This window comes from Leuciscus leuciscus (assembly GCF_965113295.1).
Source record: "Leuciscus leuciscus genome assembly, chromosome: 21".
In the NCBI taxonomy this organism is placed as follows: Eukaryota; Metazoa; Chordata; class Actinopteri; order Cypriniformes; family Leuciscidae; genus Leuciscus; species Leuciscus leuciscus.
The window spans coordinates 4,893,781-4,919,310 of NC_138745.1; the positions used below are offsets into that span (position 1 = coordinate 4,893,781).

Sequence of the window (25,530 nt, forward strand, 5' to 3'; positions counted from 1 at the left end):
TAATGGAAAAGAGTGGGAAGGGCCTCACTCTTGAATTAAAATGTACATTGAAGAACTACTGTACTTTTGTTTAAAAAGAGAGGTGTACAAATGCAATAATATTTTGATTGCAAATTAATTGGGTCATTTTTACTTTTAACTATGAACAGGAAAACATTAGATTTTTTTCAGAAATATGACAGTTCCCTACCCATTATCAACATGCAACCCAAGCACAACCCCTGGAAATAAAGTAGAAATTAAGGTAGTTGAGTGAAAGCATCGTAGTTTGTTTAATTCATGCTTAGAGAAAGGCACCGAGGCCATGGCAAGAAGATAACATATCCAGCATCCAGTTGACCACATAAACATGCTTTATTTCAACATCCAAAATAATTAAAAACATCTTGAAATACTATACATGTACAAAATAAGTACAGATCCTTTGTTGGAACCATTGGAGGGTTTATTTCTTCCGTGCACTTTTCTTTTTGCCGCCTCATTTAAGTTTTTATAAAGAAACCTTTCACTGAAAACAAATCAAACAAACTAAAACAAAAATAAAATAGAAAAAAAGATGTGCATTGCATTTTGAAAGTAGAAATAAAATCCGGAAACGGGGGGAGCGGCACGTACAGACAAAAATAAGACTTCTCTAGAAACTTCAGGAAGGGGAAATGGAAATGAGACGAACTGGCAATCAGTCCATCCACTTAACCCATATCAGATTAAGTGCAAATCTACAGTAACCGACCTATCCTGCTGTTTTATTCTTCTCATCCGCTGACACTTTGATAAGAGCAATTGCATCACATTGACATCAAGACATTCTGTTGACATTTAGCACCAAAAAGGCCCTGCAAGTGTAAGTGACAGTATAAAAATAAGATTGTTTTCTCTCAAATACAAACACACCACAGATAGGACCTGGAGAGGAAATAGCACCTTTTCATTCCTGTTACTAATCGTTCACTTCGGTTGAATAATAAAAACTGCCCTCGTTTCCCCCCAAATCTCCATGCACTTTTTTGTCCTGAGGTAGCCGTTAAATCAAGATGACGTCATACCATTGACCTAAATCTGTTCCCTGTGTGATGCTTTACTTTCAGTTAGAAGGAACAAGACACTTGGCTGTCGTTTGTCATATTTATTCAACACCAGAGAATGGTACATTAGCATTTGCTTGTTTTTCATTGTCCTTTTGCAGTGGTCAAAAAAAGTCACCAGGTGGTAGTTTTCCTGTGGACTCCAGGGGGCGGGGCGTTTTACAAGTATATATTATTTTCTTGTTGTCAGCTGACGCAAAGGATTCTCATGAAGTGTCCATGATGGTGATACAGGCTAATGTAGCGGTCCTCGATTTTGTTTTTAAGAATGTTTCTCAAGATGGGAATCACAACAAGCACCGTCTTCAAGGATTCAGGTTTAAGCACATGGACCGATTGCAGCCGAATTAGAGTTTTTTTTTAATGAACAGGAAAAGATTTGAAGATGACTGCTAGAAAAAAAACAGCAAAGTCATGTCCAGATTTTTCTTTTTACAAGAAGCAGACTGGGCCAACTTCTACACCGAATTCCTGATCGGGAGCACCAATGTCCATAGGAGCGATATCAATGATTGGCAGACGAGATGTTTTCGTTGTCTTATAGTCAATGACTGTCTTGCCCCATGTGCCAGTGTGTGACTGTGGAAAACAAACAAACAAAAAAGGACAAATTAATTATGATAAGATTAATAGAATGCTGCAGGGATGACGTATTTGTGTAGTTTAGCACTTTCAGTTTCATCATCCTGAAGTCAGTGGGTTTTTGGTTAAATGCCTGAAATAAGGTCTGTGGTGAACACGAGCTCTTTTCTTTTCACAAGCACAATTCTTTTACTTGTCTTACAAGCAGACATTAAACATCAGCAGCCGAACACGTAAACTCATCTACTCACAAGGTGCTTTCACAGCCTCATTGTGTTTATAATCGCACACGCTTGCAAACTATTCCAACTCAAACTTTCAGAGAAAAAGACTGAGAGTTGTCGAAATCAGTTCATTTATAGCCTACATTGTGTTTAGGCATCAAAATTCATAAAATTAAGTTTATCATGATGAGCAAAACGTGTTTTGGTCACACAGCTTATTTTCTGCAATAATCCTATTGGCTTTTTGTCGAGGGAACCAGGGTGATGCAAATTTATAGGCTGGACTACAGAAACACGTGATCTCTGCAGTGCTCTGTTTGAGTAACATTATGAGGAAGCAAAGAAACACAAATATGGGGGCAAAAGAAAAAGCAACGGCAGAGATGGTGGTGTGCTCACCGTGCAGCCATCCTCGCTGACTCTGTATGTAAAGCGGCTGTTGCCCTCGGCTCTGATCTCGATGTCGTTGGAGCCCTGCAGGAGCAGAGCCTTCTTCAGGTTACCCGTGGCCTCGTCCATGTAGGCGATGCTGTTCTTGCAGTGGTAGGAGATGTTCTGAGAAGCCTCATTGGACATCAGGCGCATGAAGGTCAGCTGGATGTTAACATCCTCTGGATCAGAGCCATCGCTGCCATACTGGAACTACATAGAGGACACCACATTACGTCCTGAATTAATCAGTGAAGATCATGATGTATTTTGAGACCACTAATGAATATGCTTCTGTTTGGTTCTAGAGAGCATCTTGAGCTTGAGTGGAAGCTAGAAAATCTTAGCTTTTGTACAAAATTGTCAAAAATGTGATTATTTGATTCATGTCTTAGAAATAGTGCAGAATCTGAAATATTTCTTTAATTTGAAGTAATAAAACAAAGTATTTCAAATTCTGCACTATTTGAGCAAATTATCAAATTTGTAACTAATTGTAACAAAACTTTCCATTAAATATCCTAAAACTATTTATTTGTTTATTTTGTTGTATTTATGGTTTGCTGGAACAGGTTTCAGACCTTTGATCCGAAACAAAATAATAATCTGTTATGTATATATGCGCACATAAACATCTTTTAAAATGTATTTTTAATGTCAAATGTAATATATTTTATAAAATGAAAGAAATACTTTCAATTCTGCAGTATTTCAAGACCATTAATTAAATTTGTAAGTAATCAAAATTTTCGATTATGAAAAAATGAATTTTTTTTCATTCACTGTTTCGTATTTGAAATATAAAATATATTTTAAACAACGTAATGTATTTTATAAATGATCAGGTAAATATTTTTTTTGTTTCTGGTCTTTTCACAGTCTATGTATCTCTGTATATCCTAGTATAAGGCCTTGACGTACCTGGAAGCCATTAGGCATGGACTCTCCGAACCAAACATGCTTCTTCTCTCTGATGTTCTTGCTAGTGTACCAGTTCTTCATGGGGATGGTGGTTTGAGATGGGCTGACGCAGGTCTCGCCAGTCTCCATGTTGCAGAAGACCTTTATGGCGTCCAGAGGAGAGCCCTGGTTGGGGTCCACCCAGTAAGATCCTTGCAGGAAAAACAGATTTAAGTGAATTTCAGAGCTTCGAAATGCACGATAATGTCAATACATCTGAATTTGACGTACTGCCTTAAAGCCTTAAAGCGAGTTCATGCTTACCGCTCTTCCATTCAGGATGGCACATCCTCAGGTCACGGCACATGCGGGCAGGGTTGGCCTGGGTTCCTTCAGGGCTACGGATGTTCTCAATCTTCTGGCTCAGAGATTTCAGGGTGGTGTCCACCTCAGCATCGCGGTCACGAACGCCAGCATCATCAGCTCTGTAGCCTCCACGCAGTGGATCTGGACCCTTCTCGCCCTGTGGCATGGGAAGGAAGGGCTCACCGATGCCAGCAGGTCCAGGAGGACCAGGAGGTCCAGGAGTACCAGGAGAACCCTAGTTAAGAGAGAAAATATCACATGAGTACATCCAATTGGATGTTATTTAGATCTGTTGAAGTCCACGCTAAAACAGAGACCACAAAAAAGCTTGAAAAAGACAATTTAGCAGTAAAATTGTGTTGATTTCAGACTTACAGCGGGTCCCATTTCTCCAGTGCGACCACGGGGTCCAGGGGGTCCAACGGGTCCAGGAATACCATTCATGCCATCCTTACCAGGAGATCCATTGGAACCAGAAGATCCCTATTGAGTAGATGAAACCGTTCGGAATATTACAATGTTTGCCTGCAGAAGCTTGTCCTGTGATTTCTCATTTCAGAGCAATGTTTTCAGAGCAAAACACACCAAACTATCACACAGATTCAGCCTGTCAACTGCTATTGTTGTATATAAAAGAGCAGCAAGGACATTCTGCCCAGGGTTGCCAAGTTTGCGGTTTTCCCGCAGAATCGGGCTACTTTTAAACCGTTTGGTTTGGGATATGGCAACCCTGATTCTGCCAAACATCTAATTTAGTCTTCAACATAAGAAGGTAAGTCATATGAGATTGTAACTACCGTCAATGTCACTTTTGTCTTTAATATTTAGAAATATGTAATGCACTATGAGATGAGAACAAAACTGGAACTGAACTGAACTGGATAATAACTGATAATAATGTCTTCTGTAGAGCTTGGAAATTCAAGTAATTTCATAATTGATGAATTTTCTATTGTATAAAGCATTATAAAAATAAATTGTTTGACTATTATTTAAGTGAGGTCATATAAAACCCATGATATGTGATGTGCTACTTACACGAGGTCCAGCAGGGCCAGAGGGTCCGGCAGGTCCTTGGTCACCAGGAGATCCCTAAAAACGTTCAGAAAGGGTCAGTTTCACTTCGAGTGGATTCAGCGGTTCAGATTCAGCGTGTAACTGTGACATTATGCTCACTTACAGGAGGTCCAGGAACTCCAGCCATTCCAGAGAAGCCACGGTGTCCCTTCATGCCTCTATCTCCAGCCTCGCCAGCCTCACCCTTGTCTCCACGTGGACCAGCTGGACCCTGCATGAAGAGAGATGACAATGATCAGACTACAAGATGAATAACTACAAGATGAATAACTGATACAAATGAGAAATTCGTACCAGGGAACCACGAGCACCAGCAGGACCGGACGGACCAGCAGAACCAGCAGGACCCTGGAAGGAAGAGAAAGAAAACAATGTTGAACATCCACAATCATGAGATAATTCAGGATAATATATCAATATGTAATAAAAAGATTTTAGTGTTACAGTGCAGCGTTATAATCGTTAGCTAAAACTGAAACCATAAAAACATTTTCATTACTTGACCTATAATAAAATATCTAATTTCCATTCAGATTAAGTACTAAAATAACTCAAATTAACCAAAAGTATTAAAACTGTAACTAAATTTAAAATGAGAATGAAATAAAATAAAATCATTCAAAATAATAATAAAACCTGTAATTTTGGTATGGATGCATTACGTGTATTTATTCATTTGAAAAAAATAAAATAATTCTGGTCAATTTTTCAGAAACAATTCTGGGATATAAAAACGTACAGCCTCTCCACGATCACCATTCTTTCCGGATGGACCCATGGGACCAGGAGCTCCGGGAGCACCGGGGGCGCCAGGAGAACCAGCGTTGCCAGACTCACCGCGGTCTCCCTACGGCAAGCAGAAAAGTGGTTTTTAAACTGGAAGCACCAATTACATATTATGTAATTTATGAACAACTTTTATGCATTCATTTATTTCATAAGGGATACTAAACAAACCCAGATAGCATGACAGTAGTGATAATGACTGTATATTACCCTATAACCATTAACCAGTTTTATATATATTTATGTGTTTGTATATAATGTATATATATATAATATTGTATTAGGTGTCTAATGCTATGCATCTAAAGAAATGTACTTATTGAGTTCATGTTGTACTGTTTGCTGCTATTGGGGTTGGGATATGGATATGGTTAGGTTTAAAGGTAGGTTAAGGAGTAGTTAAGATGTATTAATTACATTCAGGTATTTTTAAATATAAGTACATCATAACTACATGTATGTACACAGTAAGTGCACTGTATCGGATAATTTAAATGTTAGTACATAGTAGTTAAAAACACTTAATATGAAGTGGGTCGCTTTTCTTCACTAGCTAATATAAATGGTCTTGCGATGAGACAAATAATCTTTTTAAAGTACAAAATACAAATCTTCCAATTAATAACCTCTCTGAATTCAAAATAAGGTCATAAAAGCTGCATGCATAGTAATTATAAAAAGAATAAAAAATGTATATATTTCATGTCATATAGCTAAACATTTTTAAAGAATGCGTTGATTGGATAAGACGCAATGTGTGTGATTGCACTTACCTTTGGTCCAGGTGGACCATCACGGCCAGGAGCGCCATCATGTCCAGAATTGCCCTGCAGAGAGGAGTGACATAATGAAAATAACCCCATCACGCTGTACAGAATGTGGCCCTTTTGTTGTCTGACCGGACAAATTCGGTTTAACATAAGTCTTGAAATCTCTAAAGTTTGCTCACCTCACGTCCAGCCTCACCAGGAGCTCCACCCAGTCCAGGAGGGCCCATCGGTCCAGGAGGTCCACGCTCACCGAGAGGCCCAGAGGGTCCCTGCTTGCCTGGCTCTCCCTGAGGTGATAGGGATGGATATTATGAAGGATGGCAAAAGTTTACTGCATTAAAACTGCATTTGCAACCCAGTTTAAAACAGTAACAGAATATTTTCACATGAGAATGAGGAGAAAAGTTTGGCCTTGGATGAACAATTAGATTAGGCAGACAAACATGTTTTTTTTATTAACGCACCAATGACTCAAGCGCAATATGACGAGGAATGCACATTAAAGCAAACGGGCCATTTAGATTTTACATTGACTTTATCAATCTTAAATAAAATCTGTTATTTAAGCACTTACAGATGGTCCAGCAAGACCGGAGAAACCTCTCTCTCCTCTCTGTCCAGGAAGACCAACAATACCACGGGATCCAATAACACCAGGTGGTCCAGGAGAACCAGCAGGACCCTAAAGACAATGGGTTTAAAAGACTCTTAATATTCAGTAATATCATCGATTTGACCACACCAACACTACAGGATAAGAATTAAATTGAACTGGATAATGACAATATTGTCTACCGTACAGCTGCTTTATAGCTGATTTGAATTAGTTTCATAATTGATGGACTCTGCAACATCAACACTGATTTGAATTGAACTGAATCAACATTGAACTGACTTTAGCTTGATAACAACACTTTAGCGCTGCGTATAGCTGACTTGAGCTTTTGATGATCATAATTAGAGCTGCTTTACAGCTGAAATTGAATTGGTTTCTAAACTGATTCGCTTTGCAAAAACTAAGACACTGTTATTGAACTGAATTGAATCAACATTGAACCAAATTGAGTGGTTCAGTGATACTATTCTCTGTTCAGAGCTGATTTAGAGCTGAAATTGTATTCATTTCCGAACTTTGATTAACTTTCCTGCTTTTTTTTTTTTTTACTGTGAAGCAAACAGACTGTATTGTATAAAGCGCTATACATGTGACTTGACAGCAGAGCAAACTGAAGGTTACTTTCAACTTAGCATCACAGACTTACATAAGTGATAAAACTATAGCTGCTTTTTCACCGTTACACCGTCCGAATGGTTCCAGTTATTTTCCACTTGAGCTTGGTTCGGTACGGCGTGATCACAAACAATTAATCGGCCTGTTCTCAGCACGGTTAACTAACCATACAAAAATGAAACCATATCCGTACCAACTGGGCCGGATCGGCATGGAATTGAGCGGTTGAGCAGTGAGAACGGTTTGGCCTGATTGTGGAAAAGCGGCTTATGGTTGAAACTATGATTACTTACAGCGGGACCATCGGGACCAACGCTACCCCTCTCACCAGAGGGTCCTGGGGGTCCACCGGCACCGGCCTCTCCAGGGCGACCAGCAGGTCCTCTCTCACCTCGGGCACCTCTTTGTCCTTCTTTACCCGAAGGACCACCTGGGCCAGGGGGTCCAGCAGCACCCTGAGAAAATATGACATGAAATTAAATGATTTGAGGTCAGACTCATGAAAAGCCAAAAGAGAGCTAAAGAGCAAAAGCCACACAGAGCTAAAGAGAAGCTTGTAAACACTGAATATATGAAGTCAATATATGTTAAGTATTTGTTTAGACCAGGTATTCCCAAACAATTTTGTCAGCCGAACCCATTTTGGCCTAAAATATTTACCTTGAGTATACTTTGAAGTTAATATTTGAATAATTTAACAACACATTCACATGTGTCACTTAATGGTCACTTGACACACAAATAAATCATTTAATATTTTTTCAAAGGAAACCCCAGATTGGGAAACCCTGGTTTAGACATTGTTTGGAATAGACAATACTTACAGAAGGACCTGGAGGTCCAACTCTACCAGCAGCACCAGGGAAACCAGTAGCACCCTATTAAAAACAAAGACACTCGGAAACTGTGCAACAGAAACATGCTATGCAATATCATATCAGAGCAAAGTATACACCGGCCACTAAAACAAGTATTGCTACATTTAGTATGACTGTATGTGTATTTAAACAAAATATCAAACCAATTTAAAAATGAACTTGAATAGAACTGACTTTAAATCAGATAAGTTTAATATTTTATGCAATGGAAGTTATGCATTTGTTGTCCAAATATGCTTAATTGCTAAAATGTCTTGAGGTCTCTGAATAAATAGCCTCTAAAAGTCCAAAATATTAGACTAAAACTAAAACCATAAAAAATTGAATTTGAAATAAATAAATGTTTACTGTTGTTGTTGTGGTGTGTGGATGCCCCATAAGGTTTGCTAACTCATTTTGTTGAAAGTTATTTTAAATGTATTTTATTTTGAGCTAGTCGCCAAAGCAACAGATTAACCTGATGTAATAAAATAACTAAAACTAAATAAAGGGGGAAAAAAACAATAAATAAATAAATAAAAATGACAAAACACAACAAAATTACCAAAACTGAAAATACATAAAATTTAAATAAATAATATATACTGGAACTATAATAGGATCTCAATAATACTAAATTAACACTGATAAAAAAAATTAAAAAGTTGTTTTAAAAGTATAGAGTCAAGGCTTTGAATTGTGACTAATTTCTAATATCTAATTTGGTAATAAATGACGGATAGCATTGAATCTTACAGGAGGTCCAGCACCACCACGAGCACCCTTAGCTCCAGTAGCACCAGCGGGTCCCTGTTAAACACAACAACCGATGATAAGGATATTATATAGGATGTACATCTATTTAAGCACAACAGAAATGTAATATGTAATAGGTAAATGAAATACCTGTGGGCCGGCGGCTCCGACGGGTCCACCAGGTCCAGGAGCTCCAGCATCTCCCTTGGGTCCGGTGTCACCAGACGCTCCCTTAGCACCAGGTTGTCCGTTGCCACCCTGCATTCAGAACAGAGACACTTAAGCTCAGTGTTTTTAAATATCACATGGTAAGAACTGATTGACAAATGTAGGATGAGAGTGTTATACTTACAGGAGGTCCAGCAAAACCAGCAGGTCCAGGGGCACCGACCTCACCGCGCTCACCCTGTGAAGATACGACACAGAAATGATTCAATGACTTGCAATAAATCACTCACATTCTGTAAATTTAAATGCAATGCAATGCAATCAGATAAAGCCTGACATATCAATTAATAGTCTGAAAAATCGATTTAAACTAGTGCTGTCAAATCGATTAATCGCAATTAATCGCATCTAACAATTTAAAAAAAGTTTGTTTACATAATTTGTGTGTGTATATATATTATTAAATGTATATATGTTATATATATATGTATATGTGTATATACTGTATATATATGCACACACACATATATGTGTGTATATGTACATATACACAAACACACACACCGACATTTATATAATATATAAAAATGTAATAAGTTTTGAACATGTTGATGATTTAGAGGCATGTGTAGGGTTTTTAGGGTTATAAATAAATGCAGTTACAGAGCAATGCTGATCATAAATTGTGTGTGCAATTTAGCATTTTTTGTGTGTGTTTATGTCCATGTTTCATGAGGTTTTCGGGAGCATCCTAATAACTTACAGGGCCTCCACGAGGGCCAGTCAGTCCTGGAGGTCCAATAGCACCAGCCTCTCCCTAAAACACAACCACGAGAGGAGAATCATATACAGTGCTGCAAATTGATCAGATCTAAGGCAAAAACACTTTTTTTATTTCAAAACACGCAATTAGAAAAATTATTTGGAGCTTTACGATAGGAATGTAAATCTTTTAATGCTAATTATCTAATAAATGATTCATATCTCTTTACCTTCTCACCAGGAGCACCACTGGGTCCAGAGGATCCAATAGGGCCGGTCATACCGCGCAGGCCATCCTTGCCAGGAGCCCCATCAGGGCCCTTGGGACCGCCATCACCCTAAAGAGGAAGGACAACTGTTGAGAACACACAGCAGGACGTGACATCATCACCACTACACTGTACAGTTGCTGGCAGTATAATTTCCATTTGGTAACAAGTCACTACCCTTGTGAAAAATAAGCATGCTTAATTGTATTTAACATGCACTTGTAGTGCACTTTAAATCTTAAAAGCATAATTTAAATGCATATAATATAATATTAATGACATATAAGGCCACTTAAAAAGAGTACACTTTCTTGTCTATGCTTCTTAACACACTTAAGAACACTTTAAAAAAAAGTGCATTGTAAAAGTTTTACTTTAAAGTACATTTTAAATCATTATGTTTTAATAATATTTTGTCATGCTTTAAAGAAGCACACTTATTTTGGTGTGTTGACTAAAGCACATGTAAAAGTACTTGATTATAATTTTAACTGTAGTGTGTTATTTGAGATTACACTTAAAGTTAATATATTTTAAATGTTCTAAATCGCAACTTCATTGAAAATGTGCAATTGCATACATCTAAATACATGACAAACAAGTTTCAATAGAAATTACATTAAAGGATATTTGAGTTGATCATAAATGCATTGGTCCATTCAGCAGGACACTTTAACCATATTTCAAAGACAAAAGAAGTAATAATGAAATTGCATATAAAGATATATTTAAGTCCTACTGTACTAAAGTGGGTCAAAAAAGCTGTTCAACTAACCGCATTTAACATAAATTTAAACTATAATACATTTATTTAATTGCACATAACATGCAAACTGAACATTACATTCAGTTCACACTTAAGTATATTCGGTTACACTTTATTTGAAGGTGTCCGTGTTACAGAGAAGCACTGAGTAATAATAATGAACTACATGCATTTACTATAGGGTTAAGGTTAGGTTTAGGGTAATTAAGCACAATTTATAGTAACTACTATAGTAACTACATGTAACATAGACACTGTAAAATAAAGTGTTACCATATATTCTTCTGTAATAAGTAGACTTTTTAAAAGAATGCTAAATTGTACTTCTTTTTCACAAGGAAAAATATGTTTGCTTGAAAAACAAGGTTGTTATGCGAAAATATTTGTTGGCAGACTATAAAAGTATTCAGAGTCAAAATGTGAGTATAAATCTGGACTGTTGTGAATCTTACTCTGTCTCCTCTGGCTCCAGGCATGCCTCCAGCACCGCGCTCTCCTGGCATTCCCTGCATTCCTGCGGGACCAACACCACCAGGGGCTCCAGCAGCACCAGGCTCTCCCTAAACACAGAGAGAATTCGATTATTTCTCAAATATCACTATTCTGAGTCATAATTCTATCGAACTGGGAGTCTTACCTTAGCACCATCGTTACCGGGAGAACCAGGGGCTCCACGGGGACCGGTAGAGCCGGCAGGTCCAGGGGCGCCACGCTCACCGGGGAAACCTCGGTCACCCTGCGTGACACATTTAGAAATATCATTCTGCTCTATTTCATCCCAGCTGACTAACAGAAATGGTATACTAGAGCAGTGAGGAAGGCGGGAAGAGGAAAAGCCACCATATTGTTTAATTAAAAAATACATTTATTGAGGTGTATAATTTTTTTAATACACAAAAAAATACATTTACTGATGCTTATATATATATATATATAGGTGAAATCTGAATACCGTGCAAAAGTTTGTGTATTTTAGTAATTCAAATTAAAAGGTGAAACTATTATATTTAGTGTATATAACTATATACATATGCATGATTATACTTTTCAGAGGGCCGACATTTCTGTATTTAAAATCCTTTTTTAAAAATTGATTTCATGTAATATACAAATTTTCTGAGATTTTGAATTTGGGGTTTTCATAAGCTGTAAGCCATAATCATCTAAATGTTTTGCACAATATTATAATTTTTTGAGTTTCACCTGTATATATAAAGCGATATATCTATCTTCTAAAGATTCAAGATATATTCCAAGAATACTTTTTCTGCTTCTCAAGTGAATTTATTTTGTTTTAAGGATGTTACGAAAATTTTACTGAAAAACAATGCTGATACTAAGAGAGTGATAATTTTTTTGCAGTGTAAGCATAACAGTAGTAATAGTAATAGTGAAAATAAGGTAGAAATAGAAGTCAGATTGTTCTTATAGTTTAATAGGTGAATTGATTTAGAAAGAGATACTCACTCTTGGACCAGAAGGACCAGAAGGACCACCTTCACCAGGAGCGCCCTGTTGAACAGTGAACATAATAAATAACACTGAACAAAAATACTGCACTCCTTTATAACCAACATATTTGTGATTCCATAGGATAAATAAAGAAGTAAGGGCAACATATCATCTTGTGTTTACAATTTGTTTGATTACTGTAACCTAAATTTAAATAAAAAAAGCACAACATAAAATACATAACTCCTTGAGCTAACACAATTATGTCCAAGTGAGCACCCGCACCTGATCGCCAGGTTTGCCAGTCTCACCAGTGGCACCCTGTGTACCCGGCAGACCCTGTAAGAGAATAAACATTGAACATCAAACGACTAAACCAATTCCAGTAAACGTATTTTCATCTAAATTACACTCAAAGTAAGTATAAAAAGGGTGTTCAAGCGTACCTGGAACCCGGGAGGACCAGCAGATCCCTGTTCTCCCTTCTCTCCGGATGGACCCTATGAGATCACAGAGCAGTGAGAAAGTTAGAGCAGAAACAGAAACAGTTCACATATCAAATTTAAGAGGTTTAAGCACACATACAGCAGGTCCAGGAGAACCAGGAGCACCAATATCACCATCTTTGCCAGGAGCGCCCTATAAAAACACACAGAAACAAACACTGCATCATAATGCACCTGCTCAGACATGATTCAAGCAACAGTCTGGAGATTACCCTCTTTTCTAGGAGTTCACCAGACTTGGATAAGTGTTTAAAGCAATGCTTAAGGCTGCATAAAGCTCAGAAAATACTACAAATCTGTGTGATTCAGTACGTACCAAAGCACCAGGGGGTCCGGCAACACCTCTCTCACCAGCCTTACCAGCCTCACCCTAAGAGAAATAAATCAATGTATTAAAAATGTCATTAAGCAGTTTGTAAATCTGATATTTTTATATTCTTTTTATTTCACAAGAGAGTAAGAAATAAACCATGCAAACCTGACATATCAAATAATATTCCGAAAAGGAACAGTCTATTGAAGCTTTAGACAATGTATACTATATAAACAAAGTTTGCATAAGTGTTTTTGTTGAGAATTATATTTATACATAAGGCTTTTATGGATCATATAGTATGATATAGTGAGAATATGAAGCTCATACTTGGGGAAAAAACACCTCAGGCCCAAACTGAGCACAATTATGAAGTTTGGTTCAGATGCTGATATTTATATGGCTAAAAAGTAAGATGAAATTCTGATCGCTTGTAAATCAATTACTACTTACAGACTACTTATTTAAAATGCATATAAATATCAGTCATAACTCTATATCTTCCAATAATATGTTATTTAAATGCTTAGTTTTATGATCAAAGCTCTGTAGTTTTAAAACATAGAATTCAATACAATACAAGGATGATGCGTCAAAAGCCTGATGGATCATATTTGATACTCCCATTTGAACTTAATTTTTCTAAAAATGATGTATGGATAAGTAACTTGCTTCAGTCCAGTAAATGTACATCTTCAAATATTTAAAAAGTCAATCAGACGACAGAAGGCATGTAGTAGATTGTGTGCAACAGGTTTTTCAACAAAGTTTTGATCATGTTGATCATTTAAAGGCCTTGATACAGATGACATGATACAGTAGGCTCTACAGGGTTAATGTGTTGTTTAGAGAAGGTTTGGTTTTGATCAAGATAAAGCTATTTAAATATGTAATTCATAGCTTTTTTAGCAGTAACTTACATCAGTTCCTTTGGGACCAGGGAATCCCATCACACCAGGTGCACCACGAGATCCAGCAGGTCCTGCAGGTCCGGGTCGGCCATCTTGTCCAGGATTGCCCTACGGGTAAAAGAGGTTCACGCAAACATTACTTTAAATACAAGATTTAGAGTCTCATATGAGTCTTATATTGCATACAAACAAAAACAAGCAGGGAATTATAATGTATATATATATATATTAGCTTACAGAAGGTCCAGCTTTGCCCTCAGGCCCAGGGCTTCCAGGGGCACCAGTCATACCCTACAACAAGCATCAGGTTAGGTGAAAATACAGACTATTTATAGTACTAATATGGTTTTACATAACATTAAAGAGCCTATTTCTAACCTTAGATCCAGGCATTCCTGGCTCTCCTGGGCGACCAGACTCTCCAGAGGCTCCTTGAGCTCCCATTGGTCCATTAGCTCCACGCTCACCAGGGGAACCCTGTGATTTAAAAGGCCATTTTTAGTATTTTAGCAACAGCAATCTTCTACAGGACCATGGACAGCTCCTTCTCGATGCATTAAACAGCATTACAGTGAGCAGTCAGGCCTAGATTGAGTGCTGTGCTGTTAATTAATACATTAAACCTTTCAGTTTTAGATTTGAATGTTGATATATGGGTTAAACTACACTGAACAGAACTATGTAAACTTGACATATACTCTATGTAATTTCAGTCCTATTAAATATTTCTAACTTAAAATCAGTTTGTTGCCACGTGCACTACTGTCAAAAGTTTGGAATCATTAAGATATATTATTGTTTTTGAGAGAAGTCTCTTCTGTTGACCTAGGCTGCATTTATTTGATCAAAAATACAGTAAAAACAATAACATTGTGAAATATTATTAGAATATGTTTTCTATTTTAATATATTTTAAGATGTAATTTATTCCTGTGATGGCATTAATATTTTTGTGGAAACCCTTTTTAGGATTCTTTGATGAATAGAAAGTTTAAAAAAGTCGCATTTATTTGAAATTGAAATCATTTGTAACATTATAAATGTCTTTACTGTCACTTTTGATCTATTTAATGTGTCCGTGTTGAATAAAATTATTAATATCTCTTTTTTTTTTATCTTACCCCACGGTTTCCACAAAAATATGAACTGTTTTCAACACTGATAATAATCATAAATGTTTCTTGAGCATCAAATCATCATATTAGAATGATTTCTGAAGGATCATGTGACACTGAAGACTGGAGTGATGATGCTGAAAATGCAGCTTTGATCACAGGAATAAATTACATTTCAAAATATATTCAAATAGAAACCAGTCCTTTTAAACATTTTACTTTTTTTTTTTTTATCAAATAAATGCAGCCTTAATGATTCCAGATTTGACTGGTAGTGTAAAGCACATTTTAAGTTTACCAGATTAAACATTTACTAAAGTGTTCAGAGATACAGTTTAGCAAGATTCACGGCCTTGATTTGCGAGCTCAGTAATCTTACCCCGGGTCCAGGTGCTCCATCACTACCAGGCAGACCACGGTTGCCAGGGGCACCCTTTCGAAAGACAAAAGACAAAAGGTGAGAAACAAACAAGCATAAAAAGCATGCTGGAATCGAACTGTCACAGTTTTGGTAAGGTTAACCTACACGGGCTCCAGGGGGTCCGACAGGTCCTGCACCACCGGGCTCACCACGAGCTCCTCTCTTTCCTTCCTCACCAGAAGGTCCGGCGAGACCTTGGGGTCCGACTGGGCCCTAAAACAGAGAATAGCAACTATTACTATTACAGATTTCTGAAAATATTAGGAAAATATCAATGCTTCAAAGCTACTTACAGGTTCTCCCTTAGGACCGGCATCTCCCTTAGAGCCTTGGAGACCTGGATCACCCTGGAATTAGAGCGTAAGACGTAAGATATCCGATCTCAGCCCACTCTTCTGTATCCAAAGCAACTTAATGTACATTTATAAGTCAGGAAAGAGGTTAAGAGGTTAAGATGTTAACTTAAAACATCAAATATTCTTGATCTGCACTGACTGGATGAAATCACAGCTTAAAGATGGAGCCTGTACCCATCATACACTGCTGTGTCAATTTTGACTGCCAATAATCTGCTGACTGGCTTTGATTTTCGGATAATAGCATCTACTGATCAGACTGCATATCTGAGTGAATATCTGTGCAAAAAGACTGTGCTGCATCCAGCCGTAAGTCACGCCTCCTGTAGTCTCAGTTTCAGAACTAAAGATAGCATATCTGCAATCCTGAAAGCACTGAAACATTACTATACTTTCCATGCATTCTTAATAAAATGCAGTGTACATACATTGTTTCCCTTGGGGCCAGGAGCACCAGAAGGGCCCGGGGGTCCACCTGGTCCACGGGATCCTGGGAAACCAGGAGCGCCAGCAATACCAGCAGCACCCTACAAAACATCATTGCAAATCATCATTGTAAAGAGGGCAACAGCATGAATAAAAGATAAAGACAGATTGGTGTCGGATATTATATATTACATATAAATACTTACAGGAGATCCTTTGCCACCAGGAGCACCATCACTACCAGGAGTTCCCTGTGCAGAAAACAAGTGAAGTCATGTTCATCTTATTCTCCACATCATTAAATTAACTTATTTAAATTCATTTAAATTATACTCCAATCACACTTTGTTTTGTAGATAATTTCAGCTTTAGGTGGGCTATCCATTTTTGCATTTGTCGTACATTTTATACAAATTTTGTTAAATATGTCCCTAAAGGGACATGGTGATGAAAAAAATATGAGATGGGAGAACAAAGCATTGACATATATAAAATTCCTCCCATTTCATATTTTTTCCATTACCATTTCCCTTTAGGGGCTTCGTACAATCTCTCTAGTCAAATTTATTTGTATTTAAAAGACACATTGTTTTACAGAAAATTATTTTAGTAATAAATGTTGTATCTTCATGTCTTATTTAGCAGATAATATAGTTTACATTTGAATCTACAACTTTACAACTGTAATTTAAACGTACCTTTATTCTGTTGCTACTATGCAAGCAAATTTCCATTTGAAATGTAGTTTATTTTAAATCTTTCTAGCAAATACACAGTGGTGTTTTGTGATGCAAATACTCACAGCAGGACCGGCGGCACCAGCGGGTCCGGGGTTACCAGGCTCACCACGGGCTCCCTGGGGTCCCTCTGAACCACGACCTCCAGCAGCGCCAGTTTCTCCCTACAGAAGCCAAAGAAGAAGAAGAAAACAGTGAATTGTTAGTTTATTTATAGGAGGGTGACTCGGGTATTTCCATTTATTCATTTAGACAAATTTATCCAAAGAATATTGTATTGGTATATTGTACATGCAACAACAGGGTCAAGAAACAATCAATTATTTTTAGGAAGTACTTATAGCTTGTTTAATAATTTTTGCTTTGCTTTAATGAACATGACAACTGTTGGCATCTGTACCAATCCATGACCATAAAAACATTACTTAAATTAATTGTTATGTACAATGTACTTATTCAGTTCATGTTGTGTTGCAAATGTACTTGTACTTAGTATAAGGTACATGTACTTACTATAGGGTTAGGGTTATGAATTGGGTTTGGTTTAGGGTTAGCTGCATGCAGTTATGCACAACTTGGTGTTACTACTACAGTAAGTGCATGTAACATATGTAACAAGGACACTATCATTATTTTCATTTTAAAAATTGTATAAAAAAACTATTTTGCTGCTTTTGAGGTGGCATATGGGTGACAGGTGAAGTGGTATGTGTAGGTTTAAGGTGTAATGGACGGTCAACAGTGTAATTATAGATGTAACTACAGAAATGAATTACAGATGTAATTACATGCAGGTATTTTTAAATATAAGTACAATGTAAAAACACAATAAGTGCACTGTATCAAACGATTAATTGAAATGTTCAATAATGAAGTGGGTCCATCATTTGTCGTGTGTACCATACCTTAGCACCAGCACCTCCAGGGAAGCCAGGAGCACCAGCAGGGCCGGTGGGTCCCTAATGTAGCAGAACAATAATAATCAGTGAATTAAACACACTATAATACATCAAAATGATTAATTCGACTTTGATCACTGTAGTAGGTGTAACAATATGTTGTAGTACTAATAACTAAACTATTATTGACATCATCAGTATTACTTGAATCATTCCTCCAAATCAACTGCTTCATTTTCACATCTTAAAATGAGTCCTTTGAACATTAAATTGTATTTAGTATCAATAAATATTGTGGATTGTGATACTTGAATTATCAATAGATTCTTCTAGTAAATAACTGCTGTATTACCACAATATTGCTCTTAAGAGACTTACGGGAGGTCCGGCAGCGCCAGTGTTGCCATCATTACCGCGAGCACCCTGCAGAAAACAAAGAAACAAACAAAGAGATTACAATCGTTCATCTTTATGAACCGATAATGACACTGAATGATGGCCTTGAACCTTGCCTGAAGATTCTGCCTTTGAAAAAGCCAAAAAGATCAACAACTCTGTCCAAAAGAGAGCATTTAAACGTCATGCCTCAAGAGCTCTCCAGAACGAGTGGCAGATGTATTTCAATTAGTTTTCATTATCTTAGACTTGTGGTGTATTCTTATTTTTACATTTATAAATGGTTGCTCATGGTGAATCAGAGTTAAGAGTTAATTTGCATTGAGTTGAACTGCATTGTATAAGCTGAACAGTATATTAGATATTATAAAATGAGTCTCATACTGTGTACAAACTCAGTAGAGGTGAATATGTAATCTGTACAGTAAAAAATGATGGTTTTTATTCTCTACTCCACAGAGACAATAATGCATGGATGTGACACTTACAGAAGGGCCAGGGGGACCAGGGCGACCTCTCTCACCGGGCAAACCACGAGCACCCTGAAACAAGCAGATGGAAGAGGAAATGTGAGAAGAATGGCATCATTTCAAAGAACTATTCATGGACTTTAAATGCCATCTATAATCACACACCATGGCTCCAGGAACACCATTCTCACCAGAAGAACCAGTCTCTCCCTGTAATCAGAGACACAATCAACAGAGAATCCACACTATATCAACACATCTGTAAAGTCAAATTAGCATGCGTGTTCACAGGCCGAATCTGATATCTGCATGTACACAAGAACATACAAGAGCATACAATTGAAGGAAAATCTAACCTTGGGTCCAGCAATGCCGGCGTCTCCCTTAGCTCCATCTAGACCAGAGAAACCCTGTAAGAGGCGACAGAAAACATTTCATTGTTATTTAACTATTGGTAGTTTAACTGCTTCTATTGCTCTCCTCAATTGTAAGTCGCTTTGGATAAAAGCGTCTGCTAATGATTAAATGTAAATGTACATTAATAATGCAAAACACAAAAGTGAAAAACACATATGGTGGCCAGTATTAATGGATAAACAGACACAAATATGTAGTATGTAATAAAATAGAAAATAAAAAAATGTATATACTAATTAATCAAATGTAATAAAATGTGTGCATTAATCTATTTATTTCTATATATCTCTTTATATCTATATATCTATATATATATGGTAACACTTTAGTATAGGGTCAAATTATTGGGTGTAGAATATGGTCATGCAGAATAAGGCATTAATATGTGCTTTATAAGTACTAATAATCAGCCAATATCCTAGAAATATGCACGCTAATAAACAACTAGTTAATAGTGAGAATTGGACCCTAAACTAAAGTGTTACCTTAAACATGAATAAATAATTAAACAATTTAAAACTACAGTAAAAAAGGTAGGGTCATACTCACTCTGTGTCCCTTGATGCCAGGGAGTCCAGGGGTTCCTGGGAATCCACGAGCACCCTGTGAAACAAGCAAGAGAATATAATCATGACGAAAGTGTGAATCTCTTTCCACCACGCTTGATTATTTGACTAATCAAAAATAACGAGCATTTAAAATGTTTTCATTCCAGTGAGCATTCTTATACTCTAGTGTAACGCTTCATAAGTTGACCATGTCTGCAATATGGCAGTAATTTGTGTGTATAAATGAGGAAAGCGTGTGTGAGCACCTGAGGCCCGGAAGGTCCACGCTCACCAGGACGTCCTGCTTTGCCAGCTTCACCCTGAGGAAGAGCAGAAGAGACATGAGAAGAGACTTAAAGGCCTGTGCTGGATTATTTCAGAGGCGATTGGAGTGGATGCAGTGAGGAAAAAGAAAACTCACATCCTCTCCGTTCTTTCCAGGAGGACCGGAAGGACCGCGAGAACCCATTGGACCCTGCAGGCAACAACAGCAGAAGAATAATGTTCACAAGCCGCTGGTAAAATGTGCATGTTTTGTAAAATGTGAAGAGCTCGATTTTCTCGGTAAAACTGACACTAAAATTCAGAAGCAAGTGAAAGATACTCACAGGAGAACCAGGCTCTCCAGGCTCACCCGGGGGGCCAGTGAATCCCTGAGGGCCCTGTGTAAAATACACACAAATACAGTTATATATCAGACGGGAGATACTGGACAATACTCAGGACTTCAATGTTAGAAAAAAAAAAAAAAATGAAAACCAGACTAGCAGATTTATTTGTTCTAAGAAAACAACAACATTGTGTAGTATAACACTAGAAATAGACTTACAGGTGAACCTGAAGATCCAGGGGGGCCACGAGCACCCATGGGGCCCTATAAGAGAGAAAACAACATTTTAAATAGAGATAATGAAAACTAATGTAGATTAAACACTACTTATATTCAATATCATGTACGTTTTTGTAGTTTAGAAGGCAGTGCAAATGCAGGTATATGCATGATAAAAGTTAATTATGATAAAGAGATGCACACTAAAGTGCTGAATATTCATACGACTGTGAATCACTGTGTAAAAGTGATGAGTGATGCATTTCTGTCTATTCTGTGTGAGATCCTGAAGGAAAGGAGGAAGAGTGGGAAAAGAGAAGCTGACGTACTGGAGGTCCGGGAACAGCAGGGCCGCTGGATTTCTCACTGCCGTAAGCCATCTGGGAAAGGAAAGACTGTAGGGAACAAAGAAAATGAATGAGTGAGGGTTCGCTGGGCAGAGCTTTGCTGGTTTCAATATGCTAGTTTAAGGTTTGTGCTCCGGTGAGTATCATTTCATCATTTACTACTGTACTACTAAAGGATAGTTTTCCTTTTAATCTCAGAATATTAGCTACTACACTGTGTAAATGCTATAAAAATCACCTATATGACATGTCACAAATACCTCAGCTATGTCAAACCGTATTTTGCTTTTATAGAGTGCATCGTGAGCTTTTATTCCTGTCGACCCAGAGTCCATAATGGTGAGAATGATGGGAGCTGTTCACATAGTTGGTACTGAACTACCTAATCACAGAAGCTTCATGCACTTTTAAAAATGTATTATTTATTTTGAATGCTAAAGGAAATAATCTATCAGGCAACAGAACGCAAGATCACTACAAGATTTATGTTTTTGAATACGGGCCAATACGAAAACATTCTCTCAAACTTAATCATAGCGATGCTGACGCAACCAAAGCAGAGTCACAGTTTTACAATGCAAAAAATTGAGTTGCTTACTCCGCCGCCGAGGCCAGCGGTTCCAGGAGGACCAGGAGGTCCAGGGAGTCCGTTCTCTCCGGGAGTCCCATCTCTGCCAGGAGGCCCTGGAGGACCCTGAGAAACAAGAGAGCACAGATTTAGACAACTCTTAGTTCAGTGCTGCTGTGACACGATACAAGTGATCATCCATTTAATCCTTTTCCCTGCCTATATATTTCTTAAGAAAAACGGTACATTATGCATGTAAAATATCATATAAAAACTAAAATTGGAATGAGTAACACCATGTTTATTAAACAAATGCCTAATCTTTCATGTTATGGAGGTCAAAGGTCAGCGAGACAAGTAGAGGTCAGCAGGTTAAAAGCCTAAAATTCCCCAATTCTTTGCATTTGCAACAGATTTTCACATGCTTAGTCTTGTAACGTGGACAAAACAAACTTTTTGTCTCATAGAGACTTTGTACTCTTGCAAACAAATGTGTAATTGGTCTTTTTTGTTGTTGTACTAGTACAACCCAGATCGTTCAAACAATATAAATATAAATGCATTCTTTTAATGATAATGATTTAGTGTTCAAAAACAAATACTCTACTCACTGGGTCTCCATTTGGACCGGGAGGACCCTAAAAAATGAAAAAATTTGAAATGTTATGACACTTTATATTGGTGTATGCTGTAAATATAACATAAAGGGGTCTTTTATGTGCTTAATTTACATGTATACATGGTATGGAAAATTAAAATAATTGTATATATATATAAAATATATATATTCTTTTTTTATAAATGAGGTGCATGATGAAAAATCCAAATAAATTCCCACTAACCTCGGGAATTGGATTTGGAGGCTCAGGACCTGCAGTTTCTTCTTCTATGGAATAAAATATACAAATATTTCAGAACTGTGCCACCTTAAATCAGCTCAAGTAAATATATAGATAAGCTCAGAGGACTGATCCAGAATCTCAATCTTTCATTAATAAGATTACCAAACATTATTACTTCCTTTGATGCTCAAGAGATCAGTAGTTAATGTACATTCAAATAGTTACAAACGTCATTAAACGTTGCATATTTGAATGCACAGGAACAATATGCATTAGCCTATGTACTGTTCACAAAAGTACAAAAAAAGTATAATTAGCCAAAAGGCAATAAAAACTACAAGCAAAAACATCCTTAATCCCTCAGGCCATGTAAAATCATCAGTGGTGAGAGAGAATCCAGTGATGTGTTTGCGCTCCACAGGTCTCCGACATGATGACAGGCCAATGAAAGATATTTCCCAGAGCATGTGGTTAAGTGTTTGCACACTTGAGGGCGACAGAGCTAGTGTGACCGCGAGGTGCGTGTGATGGGGCGAAGGTGGAGGTGAGTGTACCGTCGGGGCAGATGGGGCAGCATTCTCCATCGGGAATCTCTGGATTGGCACAGTCTGATGTATCCTCGCAGATCACCTCGTCGCACATGATGGTCCCGCTGTCGCAGACGCAGATTTGGCAGGGCTCAGGTTTCCATACATCCTTGTCGTTGTAGTTCTGTCCTTCCAATGTACAGCTACCGTACGAGACTGTAAAGGACAACAGCTATGAATCAGCACAGTGCAGAATTGACAATCACATTCGCAATTCAGCAAACAGCGGTGGGAATCATTTGAAGGGCCGACAGGTCCAGGGGGGCCATAACCATTTCGACATTTTATTTAAGAAAAAGATCAAGAGCACCAAAATCCTAGCTGCCATATACGTAGCTAAACTAAATATTGTCTTCCCTCTAAATCAAAGTGACCCATTACAAAAAAAAGTAGACCCATTTACAAAAACTAAAGCTTCAATTTAAATGTTTTCTGGTGTAAATAAAAGAAAAAATATACACTTTTGCGTTACTTTCAAGACAAGAGAACAAATATGACATTTATAATCTGAAGGCACAAGACAGAGTCTCACTCTTGCATATGCAGAGTCTCCAAACTAAACAGTCATGATATTCATACGTATACAGAGCTAGTGTGACGCCATATTTATTATGGTCATTATTATTATTTTAAAAGAAAGGAAGGAAATTCAGGTAAAATGGCCTAATGGGGCGTGGTGCACAATGATGGATAGGCCTGCACCCCCCTCGTCGTGTTTCAGACCTGTGCCGTATTAAAATCCACCGCTTGGTGGCGCCAAAGCCTAGTAAACCACCGTCACGCCCCGCTCATTCCCAAACGATGAAGTGAACACCAGAGTTTTTCCTCTATCAAATAAAACTCTTCTTTGTCATTCTAAAACGCTGAATTGTATTTCTATCGTAACACTTTAGCTGCTGTGTAGGCTAAAAACGTCAATTTCACGAGTGACGGGTGCACCTAGTCTATCAAGAGACATTGTAATCCAGAGATATTCGGTAATATCCCGTTATAAAACGATAAACAAGCACGACAGAACGCAAACAGGCGTAAGAACGAGAGGATATATGACATTAAATGCACTCTCTCGACTCGTTCTCTCCCTTCTCTCATCCGTGTCGCGTTTTTCCTTCAGAGCATCCTTCGCTCGAGGACATCACATAGTGACGGAACATGTAACTGCACGCGCGCAGCAAACAAGCGCTCGAGGAAGGAACACAATTCCGCGTGCATTGCCAAGATGGGAAAAATTACAATTTCTAGAGGATAAAAATGTTGATGAGAATAAAAAAGGTAGTTTTTCCCCCTCCTCGAGACATTCCCAAGAAGTTTTAGATTGCAGGTCACTTGCAACAAGCTGAAAATTCCCCCTCTTGAGTTCTCCAATCTCTTCTGTCAAGCATCTTTGCAAAAGCAGGAGTAAAAATCATATATACTCACTATCTTCCTCTTCTTGTCCTCTCACCACAAGGACCGCTGCGGCGAGCAGCAGCCCTAACCGGATATCCACAAAGCTGAACATGTCTAAATATTAGACATGTAGACTCTTTGAGGCAAGGGGGAATCCTGTTTTGTCCTCAATCATACACGTAGGGTCCGGTCTGTGTAACTCCAATCCAGACCCTAGCAGAAACTCCCTACTGCAAACAAATGTTTGACCCTGGCTTTTATATGCCAAAGTTTTGGGGAGGTGCTGAGTGAGCAAGATATCTGCTACATGTTCAAGTCAAAGCGAGTCCCTCCTTCAGCCAAGACTAAGGGCCGCCTTAAAACATGTTCCGAGTCCTCATTACAACGTGGACATTTTGAAACATGGAGAAGTGTGTCAGGGATTCTGGATATATCATGCTGAAAAAAGATAAAGGGATCAAACTGTCTTCCTCTGAATCTCGGGATGTCTAGATTCTGCATTTTCAATTCGACTTGGACAAGTTGGACCCTCTTATTGGATGTGATCATTTCATGTTTAGTTGCCAAATGATGATCATATTCTGTAGATTCTTTATATGATGGTGAATTGAATTACTGCTTTCATGCTGAGATTTCATGCTGAATTTGAACGAGACAAGGGTTTGAGGAACATTTATGATGTTGTGGAGGATTGGGACTGAATGAAGGATTAGAAAGTAGGGTTTACTCTTTCTCTAAATGTTAAGAAATGTGAATTCTGTCATCGTTTACTCGCCCTCATGTCAGTCCAAACATGTCATGTTCTGTAGAACACAAAAGTTGAATTTTCAACTTTGCTTTGAAAAATGTCACACAATAAAAGTCAACTTGTTTCGGACCACAATGAACTCTCTCTTATAACATGGCCATATTGGACCAAATTAATATTTCTGTTTTTAAGTTCATGAGCTAAAATTGAATAAAGAATATATGA

General features: G+C 37.7%; 1 protein-coding gene across 1 annotated transcript; it reads right to left on the reverse strand.

The window, feature by feature from the left end:
• Positions 1-330: 330 nt before the first annotated feature.
• On the reverse strand, positions 331-24,796 carry col1a1b (collagen, type I, alpha 1b). The gene is made up of 51 exons (XM_082152606.1): positions 24,588-24,796; positions 23,136-23,324; positions 22,582-22,625; positions 22,351-22,377; positions 21,770-21,865; positions 21,154-21,219; positions 20,825-20,869; positions 20,604-20,657; positions 20,417-20,470; positions 20,262-20,315; positions 19,997-20,050; positions 19,387-19,440; positions 19,196-19,240; positions 19,049-19,102; positions 18,543-18,587; positions 18,171-18,224; positions 17,331-17,429; positions 16,735-16,779; positions 16,531-16,629; positions 16,040-16,093; positions 15,852-15,959; positions 15,705-15,758; positions 14,589-14,687; positions 14,448-14,501; positions 14,220-14,318; positions 13,303-13,356; positions 13,066-13,119; positions 12,927-12,980; positions 12,766-12,819; positions 12,496-12,540; positions 11,666-11,764; positions 11,481-11,588; positions 10,224-10,331; positions 9,995-10,048; positions 9,416-9,469; positions 9,214-9,321; positions 9,064-9,117; positions 8,275-8,328; positions 7,744-7,905; positions 6,794-6,901; positions 6,399-6,506; positions 6,223-6,276; positions 5,403-5,510; positions 4,958-5,011; positions 4,767-4,874; positions 4,625-4,678; positions 3,962-4,069; positions 3,545-3,821; positions 3,242-3,432; positions 2,291-2,533; positions 331-1,664 (listed from the first exon to the last, which is right to left on the reverse strand). The coding sequence occupies exons 1-51, from the start codon at positions 24,667-24,669 to the stop codon at positions 1,518-1,520; spliced, it is 4,350 nt and encodes a 1,449-aa protein (XP_082008732.1). The 5' UTR covers positions 24,670-24,796; the 3' UTR covers positions 331-1,517.
• Positions 24,797-25,530: the final 734 nt, after the last annotated feature.